The sequence below is a fragment of the Nanorana parkeri genome, unplaced genomic scaffold, assembly GCF_000935625.1.
Source record: "Nanorana parkeri isolate BGI_ZX_2015 unplaced genomic scaffold, ASM93562v1 scaffold359, whole genome shotgun sequence".
In the NCBI taxonomy this organism is placed as follows: Eukaryota; Metazoa; Chordata; class Amphibia; order Anura; family Dicroglossidae; genus Nanorana; species Nanorana parkeri.
The window spans coordinates 364,097-380,294 of NW_017306627.1; the positions used below are offsets into that span (position 1 = coordinate 364,097).

A 16,198-nucleotide genomic window follows, 5' to 3' on the forward strand; every position below is an offset into this window, starting at 1 on the left:
TCACCCCGATGGGTCTTATGTGCCTCTCACTATCACCCCGATGGTGTTTAATCTACTCCCACTGTCACCCCGATGGTGTTTATTTTCCTCCCGCAGTCACCCCGATGGATCTTATGTTTCTCTCACTATCACCCCAATGGTGTTTATTCTCCTTCCACTGTCACCCCGATGGGTCTTATGTTCCTCTCACTCTCACCCCGACGGTGTTTATTTTCCTCCCGCTGTCTCATCGATGGATCTATGCTTCTCTCACTATCACCCCAGTGGTGTTTATTTTCCTCCCACTGTCACCCCGATAGGTCTTATGTTCCTCTCACTCTCACCCCGACGGTGTTTATTTTCCTCCCGCTGTCTCATCGATGGATCTATGCTTCTCTCACTATCACCCCAGTGGTGTTTATTTTCCTCCCACTGTCACCCCGATAGGTCTTATGTTCCTCTCACTCTCACCCCGACGGTGTTTATTTTCCTCCCGCTGTCTCATCGATGGATCTATGCTTCTCTCACTATCACCCCAGTGGTGTTTATTTTCCTCCCACTGTCACCCCGATAGGTCTTATGTTCCTCTCACTCTCACCCCGACGGTGTTTATTTTCCTCCCGCTGTCTCATCGATGGATCTATGCTTCTCTCACTATCACCCCAGTGGTGTTTATTTTCCTCCCACTGTCACCCCGATAGGTCTTATGTTCCTCTCACTCTCACCCCGACGGTGTTTATTTTCCTCCCGCTGTCTCATCGATGGATCTATGCTTCTCTCACTATCACCCCAGTGGTGTTTATTTTCCTCCCACTGTCACCCCGATAGGTCTTATGTTCCTCTCACTCTCACCCCGACGGTGTTTATTTTCCTCCCGCTGTCTCATCGATGGATCTATGCTTCTCTCACTATCACCCCAGTGGTGTTTATTTTCCTCCCACTGTCACCCCGATAGGTCTTATGTTCCTCTCACTCTCACCCCGACGGTGTTTATTTTCCTCCCGCTGTCTCATCGATGGATCTATGCTTCTCTCACTATCACCCCAGTGGTGTTTATTTTCCTCCCACTGTCACCCCGATAGGTCTTATGTTCCTCTCACTCTCACCCCGACGGTGTTTATTTTCCTCCCGCTGTCTCATCGATGGATCTATGCTTCTCTCACTATCACCCCAGTGGTGTTTATTTTCCTCCCACTGTCACCCCGATAGGTCTTATGTTCCTCTCACTCTCACCCCGACGGTGTTTATTTTCCTCCCGCTGTCTCATCGATGGATCTATGCTTCTCTCACTATCACCCCAGTGGTGTTTATTTTCCTCCCACTGTCACCCCGATAGGTCTTATGTTCCTCTCACTCTCACCCCGACGGTGTTTATTTTCCTCCCGCTGTCTCATCGATGGATCTATGCTTCTCTCACTATCACCCCAGTGGTGTTTATTTTCCTCCCACTGTCACCCCGATAGGTCTTATGTTCCTCTCACTCTCACCCCGACGGTGTTTATTTTCCTCCCGCTGTCTCATCGATGGATCTATGCTTCTCTCACTATCACCCCAGTGGTGTTTATTTTCCTCCCACTGTCACCCCGATAGGTCTTATGTTCCTCTCACTCTCACCCCGACGGTGTTTATTTTCCTCCCGCTGTCTCATCGATGGATCTATGCTTCTCTCACTATCACCCCAGTGGTGTTTATTTTCCTCCCACTGTCACCCCGATAGGTCTTATGTTCCTCTCACTCTCACCCCGACGGTGTTTATTTTCCTCCCGCTGTCTCATCGATGGATCTATGCTTCTCTCACTATCACCCCAGTGGTGTTTATTTTCCTCCCACTGTCACCCCGATGGATCTATGCTTCTCTCACTATCACCCCAGTGGTGTTTATTTTACTCCCACTGTCACCCCGATGGATCTTATGTTCCTCTCACTATCACCCCGATGGTGTTTATTTTCCTCCCACTGTCACCCCGATAGGTCTTATGTTCCTCTCACTCTCACCCCGACGGTGTTTATTTTCCTCCCGCTGTCTCATCGATGGATCTATGCTTCTCTCACTATCACCCCAATGGTGTTTATTCTCCTCCCACTGTCACCCCGATGGATCTATGCTTCTCTCACTATCACCCCGATGGTGTTTATTCTCCTCCCACTGTCACCCCGATGGATCTATGCTTCTCTCACTATCACCCCGATGGTGTTTATTCTCCTCCCACTGTCACCCCGATGGATCTATGCTTCTCTCACTATCACCCCAACGGTGTTTATTTTCCTCCCACTGTCTCCTCGATGGATCTATGCTTCTCTCACTCTCACAACAATGGTGTTTATTCTCCTCCCACAGTCACCCCGATGGGGTTTATTTTCCTCCCACTGTCACCCCGATGGGGTTTATTTTCCTCCCACTGTCACCCCGATGGGGTTTTTTTTACTGATACTTTCACCTGGATGGGTCATATGTTCTCCCCACTGTCATACTGATCGTGCTTGTTTTCCTTCATCTGGGGCTTATTTTCCTCCCACCATCACCCCAATAGGCCTGCAATCTTTCAGGGTGTCCCTCTAAATTATTCCCAAATGTTGCCAACTGTCAGGAGGAAACCTTTCCTCAGTCGCCTCTCCTCCAGCGATCAGAGTACAACAATGTGACTTTGTAGCAATCACAAGGTAAGTGGCTACAGCAGAGGCTGATGTGTACCAAATATTTATAAACACAGCCACAAACAGTACACACAACTGGAACTGTAAGGCCCCATTCACACGCTCTGCAAAACGCTCAAACACCGAAATCCCATTATTTCCTATAGGTAATCATACCGCCAGGGAGGTATAAAAACGAGCGTTAAACGCACATGTCACTGAACTAAAAAAGTTGCTAAACACGACCTGAAAAAACGCTCATATAGTAACATCCAGGTGGGAACCTTAAAGGAGAACTATGTGGTTAAGGCTTTTCCCCATAGTTCTCCTTAGGGTAACGGGTGGACACAAACTAGCGTCCTCCCGTCACCCTAAGCGCAGTATACCGCGAGCTACTGCTCGCAGTATACTGAGACGCCGCAGCTGAAGCGGATCTTGACAATTATACGGCAACTGCTTTAGATGCAGTCGGCTCCAATTTTGATACATTTCCCTCATGTCTTCTGCAATAAAACAAACGTACCTGCCTATTGGCAATCTTCTTCAAAATGTATACTAGCCTGTGTTGAGCACACAACATACCGTCGAGATAATCGTACTCTCGATAATCGTGCATATGCTTAGCTCAGAGTACATGGCACCCCTTGGTGCCGGTGTTGTGTTGAAATTAGACACAACATCGGTATAAATGAACTCCTACACATATAGGAGGCCAAAGGCCATCTTGCTGAGTGCAAGATGACAGCTCCGGTGAAGGAACAAGGAAAGGTGAATGAAGTTTCACTTTAATAGGATCTCTGGTCTTGCATGCTTAAATAAATGCTAAAATACGTGTTATCAGCACTAAAATGTTTCATAAGGAGACCACCCAGTCACTTAGACCTTCGTTAAAACAAATAAAGTTGGTTGAAGAAAAAAAACCTAATGTGGAAGCGGTGGGGCACCTTTTGCGCATGAGCAGCTCGGGTTGGAGAAGGGCACAGGGACTGGCTGGGTGACGTCAGCGCTAGGCAGGTTCGCGCTGATTCCTCAGCGATAGGATAGCTGCGCTCGAGCTTCCTGGGGTCCTTTTCCAGGGAAAAGTTTGTCACGTGATCAGCATCCCCCCGTGCCGTCGTCGGGCAGTGGAGGCATGGCGGAGGCGCAGCCATCGGGTAAGGATTGGATCCTTCTACATATTGCTGTAGCGCCTACTGTACAATGGTCCCTTGTAGATCACAGATCGGGGCTACGAGGTTACGATCGATGTGTAGACATGTACTGTGACTGTGATCATCAGTGAACAGGTCAGTGTTCATTCATATCAGCCATTTCTAGTGTGTCACTCTGCCTGACAGTGAGCTGTCATTGCCTTGTCAGCAGTACAGGAGCCTAGCAGAGCCAGCCATGTCCCTCAGCAGTAGATCTGTACCACGATCATTGTGAGACAGATGTTTTCCCATGTCTGATCTGATGGGATGATGACGCAAATTTTTGTAATGTGTGTTGACCCTTTGATCTATGTAGTACAACGGCCTGCCTGATCAGATACATTAGGTAGATCCTCATATTACATAGTTGTGGTCTAAAGTTGATTGTGCAGTCAGATTGTAATGTGCATTGTGACCCTAAAGCTAACCATACACTATACAATCTGATTGTACAATAGGGCTGCAACAACTAATCGACATAATCGATTATAATCGATTATTTAAAAAGTTGTCAACTTTTTCAATAATCGATTAATCGGCTTCCGATCAGTTGGCCCTGCTTCCAATCAGTTCGCCCTGTTCACGGCTCCACACGCACCTCCTCCCCACCTCACGCTCGCCGCTGCCAGACCCGCTCGCTTCCACGCTCCACACGCAAACCTCCTTTAGATCTACCATCAACTATGTAGTACAAGGGCCTGTCTAACTGGATGCAGTTTACAGGGATTGTTTAGGTTTGTCCTCCCATATTACATAATTTCGGTAAATTAAGGGTCACCATACACATTGCAATCTACCATAACCTTGTAATATGAGGACTTACCCAAGCTATTTGATCAGGCCTGCCCTTTGTACTACATAGTTGTTTGTAGATCTAAAGAAGATTGTACAATCAGATTGGAACTTGTGTGGTGAGCTTAAAGAGATTGCACAATCATATTGTAGAGTGTAATGCCAGCTTAACAAAGAAATATAACCGGTCCCTCCACCCAGTCTAAACAGCATTGTTGGTGGAATCCCTCCTCCTGGCTGTTGTATTCGGAGAGCTTGTGCCTGCCGCTGTTGGAATACCTGAACGGTGACTGCAGCTGATTGTCCTTGGGTGTCATTTCACACACCATGGTACATTGGGGTGCCATTTACTCTAAACCTACTTAAAAGTGACACCTGTTTTGGAGCACTGCAGCTGAACATAATGCATGTTGCCACAGCGCACCAGTGTGAACAGGGGCTCAGGTGTTGTGGATGCATTTTAATGTATTTCATGCGTTTTGGTGAGTGAAGATGGGGGGGGAAAAATATTGGTTGCTAAGGGGTGGGGCTTGTTGTCATATGCTAAAACACCATTGAAGCTTATGGGGCTAAAAACATTTAAAAAAAAAGAGAAAAAAGCCTGTACAACGATCCAAGACGCAGGGAAGCACATATTGGCATAGGTGTAAAGGGGCCTCATAGAGAATAATAGGATTGCTGTTGTTGCGCAGCAGCCAAAGCACTTCAGATTGCGCTGGTGTGAATGGGGATTCGCATCAGATCCATTGCTTTGTGATCCATTTATCAATGGATGCTAATGCAAGGGCACCGAAAAATGTCTGGGTGTGAATGGCACCAGTCCACACCGCTGTGATCCATTGTGTTCCGTGTGATGAAGAAAAGTAGAACATGCTCTACTTTTTTCTACTTTCTCAGCATAATGGAATAGAAGTAAAACAAACAAAAAATTAAAATACAGAAATGTTTGTCCACTCAGGACGTGTTTATTAAAATAAAGATTGGCCAAAAAAACCCAGAATGGAAGTCAACAGAGGTTGAAATTGTAAGTCAATGGACTCTCCATTGACATGCAATTTCCTTCTGATTTTGGTGAGCGGTCTCCTTTCACACTTGTGTGTCTGCATGCCTTCAAGTGTTTTTTAGCATGTTTCTGTTAAATGTTTTTCATGTGTTTTTTCAGGGTTGGGGGCTTGTTGTCGAGTGCTAAAACTCACAAAAATGTTACATGAAGTCCATGGGGTTAAAAACATATTATGAAGCACCTTTTACCTTTCCAAAAATCGCACTGCGCTGTGTTGCATAGGTGTGAACACCATAGAAAAAAATTGGGGTTTCCATTGTCGCACATTGTAGTGCGATGGCAGACACCCAACAAATTGCATTAGTGTGAACAGTGGCAAAGCGGTGTGGACTTTGTTTTTTGTCAGCGGTTGCCAACTTACAAGGTGTAGGGAGCCTCAACTGTGGCCTTTGATGGCTCCAACGGCCCGCACATAATATTCAGTATATGACCGAACACTGTCAGACACTTCAGACATACGAGAGGAGACGACCGCAAACATGCAACAAGGTGGATGGAAACTATACATGAGATAGAGGGAGACTGGGGATATGCCAATAAGACTGCTAGTGACCACTCTCCTTATGGCTTCTTCACAAATGAAGAGTTCCACTGCTGGAGTCTTCAAAGGGCTTTACAGCAAGGGCCGCAGGTCAGGCACCAGGGGTTTCTATAGTATGTAAACTGAATGCTTTACAATAGCACTGTGTGGATTGCTCATTTCTAAGATTGACTCATAAATGTATGCACCATCTAAGATGTCAGCAGGTCACGAGTAAACGTTCCATTTGTGTACGTTAGTTATGCTTGTGTTGTTGTATTTCCCCATCATCTCAGCAGTGTAGTGTGTGGGTTCTCAGGACTTTCATTTTTGATTACCAGGGTAGGCTGTGACTTGCATTGTGTTTGTTACCGTGTTTCCCCGAAAATAAGACACTGTCTTATATTTTTTTTGGGCTCAAAAAAACACACCAGGTCTTATTTTCGGGGTAGTTCTTATTTGTTTTTAATGTGTAACAATCCAAAGTTAACGCAAATCCAAATTAAATAATCCAAAATGGCAAAGTTAAGAATAGGGTGATCAGGGGAGCCGTACCTTTCCAATGGCTGGCCAGAATGAGCGAAATGCACTTTCACTATGGATTCCTCACAGGCGGAGTGCATTTGGTATCACTCCGCCTGTGACAGGAGCCGGCGCTATAGAGGAGGCGTCGGCTTATGCGGCTCTGCTCCCTCCGCTGCCGCCTCGCTTCCTCTAGCGCCGGCTTCATTGGCACCGCTGATTCTCTCCCATGGCTCTTCAAGTTCCCCCTTATGCCACCACCGGCCCAGGGAATGGTCACAACTAGGTCTTATTTTCGGGGTAGGTCTTATATTTTAGCAATTCCCAAAACTAGTACTAGGTCTTATTTTCAGGGTAGGTTTTATTTTAGGGGAAACAGGGTAGTTCAGTGCAGTCTTTAAGGGTCAGTGCTCCCTAAACTGATATTGCTTTGGAGTTAAAATGCCTGACAGCCTTTCCTTATGGATGCCTGGGGCTGCGCAGTGCAAAAATGTGGATGAGTCTAGTCCAAGGAGTGCTTGGTTTACCAGACAAAAAGTGTTTTTTAAAGCTAAATCTTATTTTCGGGGAAAATATATATATATATCATATCCTTTACGTCCTTAGACGTAGTATAGAAAATGCCTGTTGATCGTGACAGCATTCCAGATTTCTGTGCAGTGCGCGTTGTAACCCTAGGATAGGGCTGGACAAATCCCAGGAGCCAGGTAGCCAATGATGCTGACACCTAACTTTTGAGTGTCCACCCCGCCTGAGGACAAGAAGTGCGTTATTGGCAGGAAAAAATAAACAAAAATAGACTAAAAAAGCAAATTAATGCAGTCACCTAATCTAAGGACTGGTAAGCTGCCCATATACAGTTGTTTTTGGGGCTAGATACCTTTACACCAGGGGTAGCCAAACTCCAGCCCTCCAGCTGTGGTGGAACTACAAATCCCATGATGCATCTCTCTCCGGGAGTCATGTCTGTGGCTCTGAGAATCTTGCAATGCCTCATGGGATTTGTAGATCCACCACAGCTGGAGGGCTGCAGTTTGGCTACCCCTGCCTTACACAATCCAAAAAAGGGGAGCAAGTTAGAGGAGTAAGAAATTAGTAAGACATGTTTCTTTAAAACCTATTAGAGTTAATGAATGATTAATTTCGACCACAGTCGCAAAAAAAAAAATTTGAAGGAGCATGTTGGAAATTTTTTCTCGATGGAATGAAATTCTGAGATTGAATGTGGTTTTCATTTGGAAAACTCCATTCATTCCAAAACCAAAAGTTAAATGAAAATCAAACAAAATTTTGATCAACAATCGAATGATGGAATGATCAAATGTTTTGATGGGATTTTTCGTACGATCGTTGGTTTGAAAATCTACCCGTTTATACCCTACTTAAGATTGTAATGCGTGTGTGGTGACCCAAACTCAGCCGCTGACAGCAATAAAACCTTACAGAAGTTCTGATACTCCCGCCCCCCCCTCCCTCCCAAAAAAAACCAAAACATTTTGGCTGTAGATACACTTTAAGGTTGAATCCCATGTACTGTACATTAAAGCTCATCAAAGCCCCCATTATAGCTTAATGGCACCCCAACATATCTAGGTATCGCACGTGTCAGATTTAGAAAAGAAAAAAAAAAAGGTCATGCATTTCTTTGGTGTGATTTTTGATGAGGTAGGTAGCCAATTCGAATGTATGTCCTGCCTAGCGCAACGCACAGTAAGGCGTGTACAAATGCGCTGCATACATCAGAAATGTCATCAGCACACCAATGGATGATGTCCAAAATAAAGCATCTTTTATTCACGCATGTTGTCACATCAAAAATGCAACGTTTCGGGGCCACGCACGGTCCCCTTGATCAGCCTGATGATTCCAGATCAATTGAATATACTGCTGTGCCTGTATGTTTGTGGACAGTAGAAAAATGTCACCAGCACACCATGAGTTGAAAAAGCAAAATATTTTATTGCCAATAGCTGTATCTCATTGGGCCAATGTCTCGTGGTGGCAATAAAATATTTTGCTTTTTCAACTCATGGTGTGCTGGTGACATTTTTCTACTGTTCATGTGTGGCGCTGCCATCCGCAGTCATTTCAAACACCCATCTTCATCAAGTGGGAATCCCGGTAAGGAGTGCGGTATGGTTCCTGTTTCTGTTTGTGGAGACACCTGCAGCTTACATAGGGGTGGCTCCATAAGACCCGGAAAGGGAAAGGAGCCACCCTAAAACAGGATATCGGGACTAATGGTCAGGAGTGCAGATGATTCTGCAGGAGACTAAAACTTTTAAACATCAAGGAGCAGCTGCCATTGTAAATGATTAAATCAGAATTTGGAACAGCTGAAAAGCCTTTTAACTTTATTATGACTTCCATGTATTCTGATTTTGTTTATTATGAATTATGTTTTCTAGGACCAACAAAGTACAATCCCGAAGCAGCGGATTTCATACCTAGAGAGCACTTGAGTCACCACCCTACCTGGAGAAGTCATGGCAGAGCTGAAGGCAACAGAAATTGGGGCAGAAGCAGCAACATGCCCTCTTCTCTACCACATCAACCAACTAGAGAAAGTAATGAGAGTCCTTCACAGAAAATGCACTCCTACCACAGCTCTGCCAAGACTAATAGTGGAAGGCAAGGATCCCCAGAGATCACAAGCAAACCTGTGAAGAACCACAGCTTTCAGAATCAAAGGTGGCAACGCTCTCGTAGCGAAAGATCGCACACTAGGAACCATCCAAGACAGCCTCTTTCTGACACCTCTACAAGGCCATCTTTTGGAACAACACCACTTGGTGACTGGCGCATAAGAACCAGAGATCCCAGTGACCTGTGCTCATCAGAAAGTGAGAAAGAAGTTGGTAGTGCTGATAGCCGTGGTGCCAAGCCAAAGAGACTTACCCATGTGTCCGGAGGATCTCTGCGAGGACCTCGCGATAGAACAAAACATTCTTATGAGCGTGAAAAACGGGTCGCTCCCAAACAAAAAACGGAAGAAATGTTTGAAAATATACCACCACGAGACGTTGCAAAATCAGGGAATCATAATGTGGAGCGCTTCAAATCCAGACTCGATCATTACGAAGGTGTCAGGGAAAAAGAAGAGAAGCAGAAACCTTCAGGTCCTGGAATTAAGCCTTCACGAGAATCTCTGAACTGGAAGAAAACTCAGGATGATCATGCAAGTAAGGCAGATGAAGTGTTGGGGAGCAAATCTTTAAGACATGATAAAAGTCACTCGTCAGCCTTTTCATCTAAAGAGAAGAAAACGGATCGTGTAAAGGAGCCCCCTTTGTCCAACACGTATCCGGAGCCAAAGTCCCATGGACGCCACTGGACCGCAGATGCAGAGAAGCATGCAGGAAGAAAACACTCCTCTCAAGACCGTGCTTCCAAACAATCTATGCAGTCAGGGTTTAGCCGCCAATGGAAGAAACATGACCTACCAAAGAATAAGGACACACATACAGGTGAGTGAGACTCTGAAAACTAAAATCTCTTTGTGCCTGTCAATCAGTGATTCTAATTATGACTCTAGCTATAAGGCACCGTAATGCAGAAAGATGGAGATGGGTACACTTCAGTGGTCAGTTATGAGAGGAACAAAATCTAAATATTATTGGATTTATGTACTCCTAGGCAATTACAGTAAACTCCCAACTATCCGGCACCTACAGGGATCAGTAGGTGCCAGATAACTGTCGTTTCTGGTTGCTTGAGAGTTAATAGTAACTCTCAAGCAACCATCCCTGCAGTGCCCTGCTTCCACCCGCAGCCCCATTTACCTGACAGCTAACCTCCGCAGCCGACGGGTAATTGGAGGCAGCCGGGAGCAGTAACTGGCCTGCTGTTGGCTATTGCCGTAGCCAATAGCAGGCTGGCTATTAAAACCGCGCCCACTGAGCAGAGGAGTGGCCCTCCTAGGGGGGGTGTCCATGATGGCCTAGACCCCCAGAAAGTGGGTTAGGTGATGTTGGCCATCATTGAACCTGGAAGACGCGCAAGGTGAACCTTGGAGCAGTAAATCTGTGTGAAACAGCACAGCAAGGTGACAATTGTTGAGGCTTTTTTTTTAACACCAGTAAATTTATTATTTTTTAACCCTTGCAGTTGGGCTCCCCCTGCACTGCAAGGTTTGAGTGCTTGTTTGGGTCTGGTTTAAAAAAAAAAGTTATACTCACCCAAAGCTCTTAGCCGGCTTCTTCTCTGAACGGTTCTTCCAACGTCTCTCCCCCTCCTGTTCAGCACTCTAAGGTCCCGCAAGCCATCACGTCTATACATTGGGGGGAATTTATCAAAGCACTTGCGACAGTTTTAGCCTCTTAGATAATTTTTTTATGTGCAAATCTGTCTTTTTAACATGTGCCCCTATTTTAACATTTATGAATGATTTGTTTGTAAACAAATCCATTTCTTGCACTCTGCTGTAAATTAAGTACAGTGGTGAGTCGTCATTGTCTTTATTTCACCTACTGACATTCATATAAATGCCTTTTGCTTGCCTTCATTACAACTCCTAAATTATAAATGGGTCTAAAGATAAACCCAGTTATGCCAGCAATGCTACTGTGTGTTCAGGGTAAAATGTAGTCTGACACTAAAGGTGCCCATACACCTTACAATTTGCGGATTTTCTGTGGTCAGATGGAAAAAGATTGGCCCAGGTGGAGATTACTCCATCCACACAGTTAAGTGTAGATGGAGGAAATCTGTTCACCTTTCACCTTTTTCCATCTGACCACAGAAAATCTGCAGATAAAGATAAGGTGTATGGCCAGCTTTAGACTGGTGGCTGGAAGCGATCTAATTGGGAGGGGGCGGGGGTATAGGAGAAGAGCACTTTGGGGTAAGAAGGCTGGGAAGAATGAGTGTGACTGGCAGGGACAGAGTCGGGTAGGGGTGGCCAGGAAGAACAGCAGCAAAAAGGTGCAATCAGTGGAAAACTTGAACGTGCATACTTTCTGTTTGCATACTTCTCCTTAACTAGGAAGGTGCTGACCTTTCAGCAGCTCAGCACTTAGAAACAAGTCAGCAGCTTTGTTTTCACATATACATCTGACCAGGGCTTGAAAAATTTGATAGTGTCTCACCAGTCAGTCAAAAATTTCACCAGTCAGCATGACCGGACTATAGCCTTGCAATTTATGTTAAAGTTTGGGGACAGAGCTTTCTTTTTGGAGGTATATAATCACCACGAGAGTATTATTTTTTTTTTACTATATAATGAAAAAAGTACCATAAATGTAAAAAAAAAAAAAAAAAAAAATGTTTAAAAAAATAAATGTTATGCTTTATTTTTTTTTATCTTTCATTTTTGTATTACTTTTTTTTTTTTCATACAACTTTATTGCTATTACATGGGGGGCTAAGAAGCCCCCTATGGGATAGCCAATTTACATGACAGGTCCTCTTTATGGAGACATCAGGGGTCTCCAAGACCCCTAATGTCACCTAGGGACCTCCAGAGAAGCTGATGAAGCAGAGATCGGCTTCATCAGCTTCTCTAGCTCGAGAGTGACACTGAATGCAGGAAGTGATGTAATGTACATCACTTCCTGCATTCGGGGACTGAGAGGAGATCAAAGGGAGTTCGTACACTGAACTCCCTTTGATCTCCTGTCACAGAGCCGTGCCGGTCCCGGCCGCTTCGGGCACAGCGGATCTCTGGACCGGCAACGGCAGTGACAGCTTCTGATACAAGCGATCGAGCTTTTGTCAAGTGACTATGAAAAATGCATTTGACTATTTCATGGTACTAAGTTGGAAATAAAACTAACTTGGCACTTAAATAGCATCATTTCAGATTACACATATAGCTGAATGACTCAGAGTAGGGACATACCCCCTCCCTTACATTAGTAGAAATGAGAACCATTTAGAATTTTAGTATTTAATGTTTTTATTTTTAAAACAGCAATTTTATAAAAAAATATAAGACCTGTTTTATAAACATGTAAATGAATTGTAAATGTGCACCTTTTATACAGCTATAAATCTACTCCCTTTAGTCATGTGATGTATTCATTTTCAATTTTGAAACAGTACTTACATTTATCCTAATACGAGAGTTCTGTAATCCCCTCTTAAAAATAGCCGCACTCCGAGGGTCTTCAGTGAAGATAAAAAAAATCTTTTATTTATGGAGCAAATACGTACTGTTTGTCACTCCCCCATGAGTGCTCAACCTCTAACGCATTTCACCATTCTGGCTTACTCCTAGATCTTTGTGAGCAAGTCGGAATGGTGAAACATATTCGAGGTTGAGCACCCATGGGGAGGAACAAACCATATGTATTTGCTACATAATTAAAGTTTTTGTATCCTCATTGAAGACCCTTGGAGCGTGGCTATTTCTGGATTGGGTAGCTATGCGTGACAGCGCACTTGTGTGCCTGCAGCTGGGATGCAGTCGTAGTGCAAGCCTGGTTTTGGAATGTGTTTTGAATGCGAGCGGTGTTTGCTGTGAATCATACTGTAATTGCCTGCTTGGCTGGGAGAGAAAGGGGCAGCACCGCACTGTAAGATAATCAGGCTCTACAGCATTGTACACAGGCTATCCCCCCTTCAGTCTGTCATGAATGCAGCTGCCAGACTCATTCACCTTACCAACCGCTCAGTGTCTGTATCCCCCCTCTGCCAATCCCTGCACTGGCTTCCACTCGCCCAGAGGATAAAATTCAAAATATTAACAGTCACCTATAAAGCCATCCACAACTCCGCCCCCGGATATATCTCAGACCTTGTCTCAAAGTATTACCCTAAACGTCCCCTCCGCTCATCCATTGACCTCCTGCTTTCCAGCTCTCTTGTCCACTCCTCCCATACTCGCCTCCAGGACTTCTCTAGAGTCTCTCCCATCCTCTGGAACTCCTTACCCCAACCTGTCCGTCTATCTCCCACCTTGACTGCCTTTAGGCGTTCCCTAAAGACTCATCTCTTCAGGGAAGCCTATCGCACCTCAACCTAACCACTGAACCTTCACATTCTCACATAATTCATTCCCACAGCTACCTCATGTATCATTTCCCCCTCCTCTTTCAGATTGTGAGCCCTCAGGGGCAGGGCCCTCCTTACCATCTTGTCTTGAATTGTATTGTAACTGTAATGTCTTCCTTTATATTGTAAAGCGCTGCGCAAACTGTTGGCGCTATATAAATACTATGTAATAATTGTAAAGTACTTTCTGTCTAGCACAGGGAGCTGGAAGACAGGAGCTGAGAACACATGGATGATTTGTTCATTGATCTGCTGTTCTTTACTATCCAATCAAAAGGTCAGAGCTTTGACCAAGCCATAGTGCTTTAACTGCAGTGCTGACTGCTGTTGTCATGGTGATAAGACCCACTCCTAGATAAGATATTGAGGAAGCACTGAGATATTTCCATGCTTTTAACTACGGTAGGAGGTGCTGTTGTTTTATCACTCTTATGTGTGGTAGGCCAAGTGTGATACTCTGGGATCAGAAATGTGACAGGGCAGCAACTATAAGATCTTGGGGCTTCTCAGAACAAGAACATCCATAAACAAAGTGAGTATAGCTAATTAAAAGGGGGGGATCTTCATTAAACATCCTGCATATGTCTAGTAAAGTGAACATTTCCATGTGTAATCTTATTTTCCTTCGTATAGAGTTTGATTTTTTTGTCCAAATAACCACTTCTTTTTTTAAACCAAATTGGAGAAGCAGCAATACCAGTTTTATTTGTTCTGCAAATGTTATAGTTTTGGCTTAGTGTGAACAGTAAAGTCTTCTTCTACCAGTCTGGCAGATGACATCTCCTTCCAGTGCCTCCCATAGCAGCATCGTACTGTATGTTACTTAGCCATGGCAGGTTCAGAAGCAGTAAAGGAGTACTATGAATAGGAACATGCTTGATTGGGTGATTGAGGAAATATGATTACCATTACTGCATCTGATCGGTTCTGACTTGCTGGTATTCCGTCTGAGTCTCTTGCTGCATATGATAATCATTGTTTACTTACATTAAGGCTAGTTGTAAGGGCAGTCTGAAAACAGTTGTATGCCTATCGTATGGCAGAGGCTCTTGCTATACCCATTAGACATAACATGTGAAGATCTAGAAAATCAATTGGATTTTATTTGTGTTGAACGAACCTACAGTGTGTCATCATTACTGCAGTTGCCTCTGCAGACTCTGATGAGAGAGATTTGTTTTTAGTCAGAACTTGTAATGGGGATAATAGCAGCCTTGTTACAAGTCTGAGATGGGGTGAGCACATCTACCAGTCTTTCTAATGACTGACAGCGTGTCCTCTCCTTGTATATGATGCAAATCCAATGCACTCCATACAGCAATGGGCTCTATGGTGAGATGACAGATGGCACCATCACAGCAGAAATCAAAGATTATATCCATATCACCAGCACATCATACTGGAAGGTAAAGGTAAGACATTTATTCGTCACCTCCAAAAAGCAACATTTTGAGGTATTTTCAAGACTGCCGGGGGCCTCTTCCTCCTGCAGTAGTTGACCAGTCAACGACTGTCACTTCTGCCTGTAAAGAGGCCTCCAGTGGCTTTAAAACATTGCATTTTATGTGTGACGAACAGATGTCCTACCTTTTTTACCTTTCAGTATGGTGTGCTGCTGATTATATAATCTTTGATCCCTCCCTGTGTAACACGTGGGCGGCCAGATGACATTCAGTTAGATGAAGTGTGGTCTCTAATGAAGAACGAGTGATGGTGCATGTGTGGTGAACTTCTGTTCCTTTTACTGCTTTGTATTTGGCAGCAGTTATGAATTAATAGAAATGTTGTAACACTGAATATTCAAATTCTTGCATAGTCCCATGAGTGACAGATTTTTAAATGAGGATAAGGGTAATGTGGCTGACACATAAAGGTCTATTTATAAACTATCTGCAGGGCCCTCCACCCTGCGAATGTCTGTGAATGTTTGTTCTGTATACATATATGGCAAAATAAATGTTATTTAGTTTCTATTAGAAATGCACTGTTACCATTTTTTCCAGACTGAGTACGAGTACCGATACTTTTCCTCAAGTACTCTCAGATACCAATTACCGATCGTTTTTGTTTTTTTAGTGCGGTTTTTTTTCTAAAACCATCTGTTTTTGCAGCTCCTTAACTTTCTGCTTTTTTCTCCCTACACTTTGCCTCTGAATTTTTATTAAAGGGCATTGCAACAGGCACACTTCCTGTACGCGGACTCCCATCTCTCACAGGACACACTGACTGTCTCAGACTCTTTACCCCTCCCCTGGACTACAGTCAGTACAGTCAGTGGCGTCATCCAACTCGATAAAACTTTATTTAAAATCAACTGGGGTAGGTGGAAAACTATTGTTCGATCAGGTATTCAGACATCAGAGGGTTGTCCTTCCACAATGCTTAGCATGGATTTTCTCTTGTTTAGCCCACACAGGAAATGAATGAAAGGTTTTATTCACACTTGCCACTCTACATGCAGAGGAAAATCTTTCAGGCTAGATGCTGTTTTTATGATTCTAGGTG

At 44.3% G+C, this 16,198-nt stretch overlaps 1 protein-coding gene across 1 annotated transcript in view; it reads left to right on the plus strand.

The window, feature by feature from the left end:
• Positions 1 to 3,597: 3,597 nt before the first annotated feature.
• Positions 3,598 to 16,198, plus strand: part of NFX1 (nuclear transcription factor, X-box binding 1) — an 89,720-nt gene continuing 77,119 nt past the window's right edge. The window contains exons 1-2 of the mRNA XM_018558801.1: positions 3,598 to 3,767; positions 9,109 to 10,167. Coding sequence (XP_018414303.1) covers positions 3,746 to 3,767; positions 9,109 to 10,167 — 1,081 coding nt within the window. The 5' untranslated portion in view covers positions 3,598 to 3,745. The remainder of the gene's footprint in view (positions 3,768 to 9,108; positions 10,168 to 16,198) is intronic.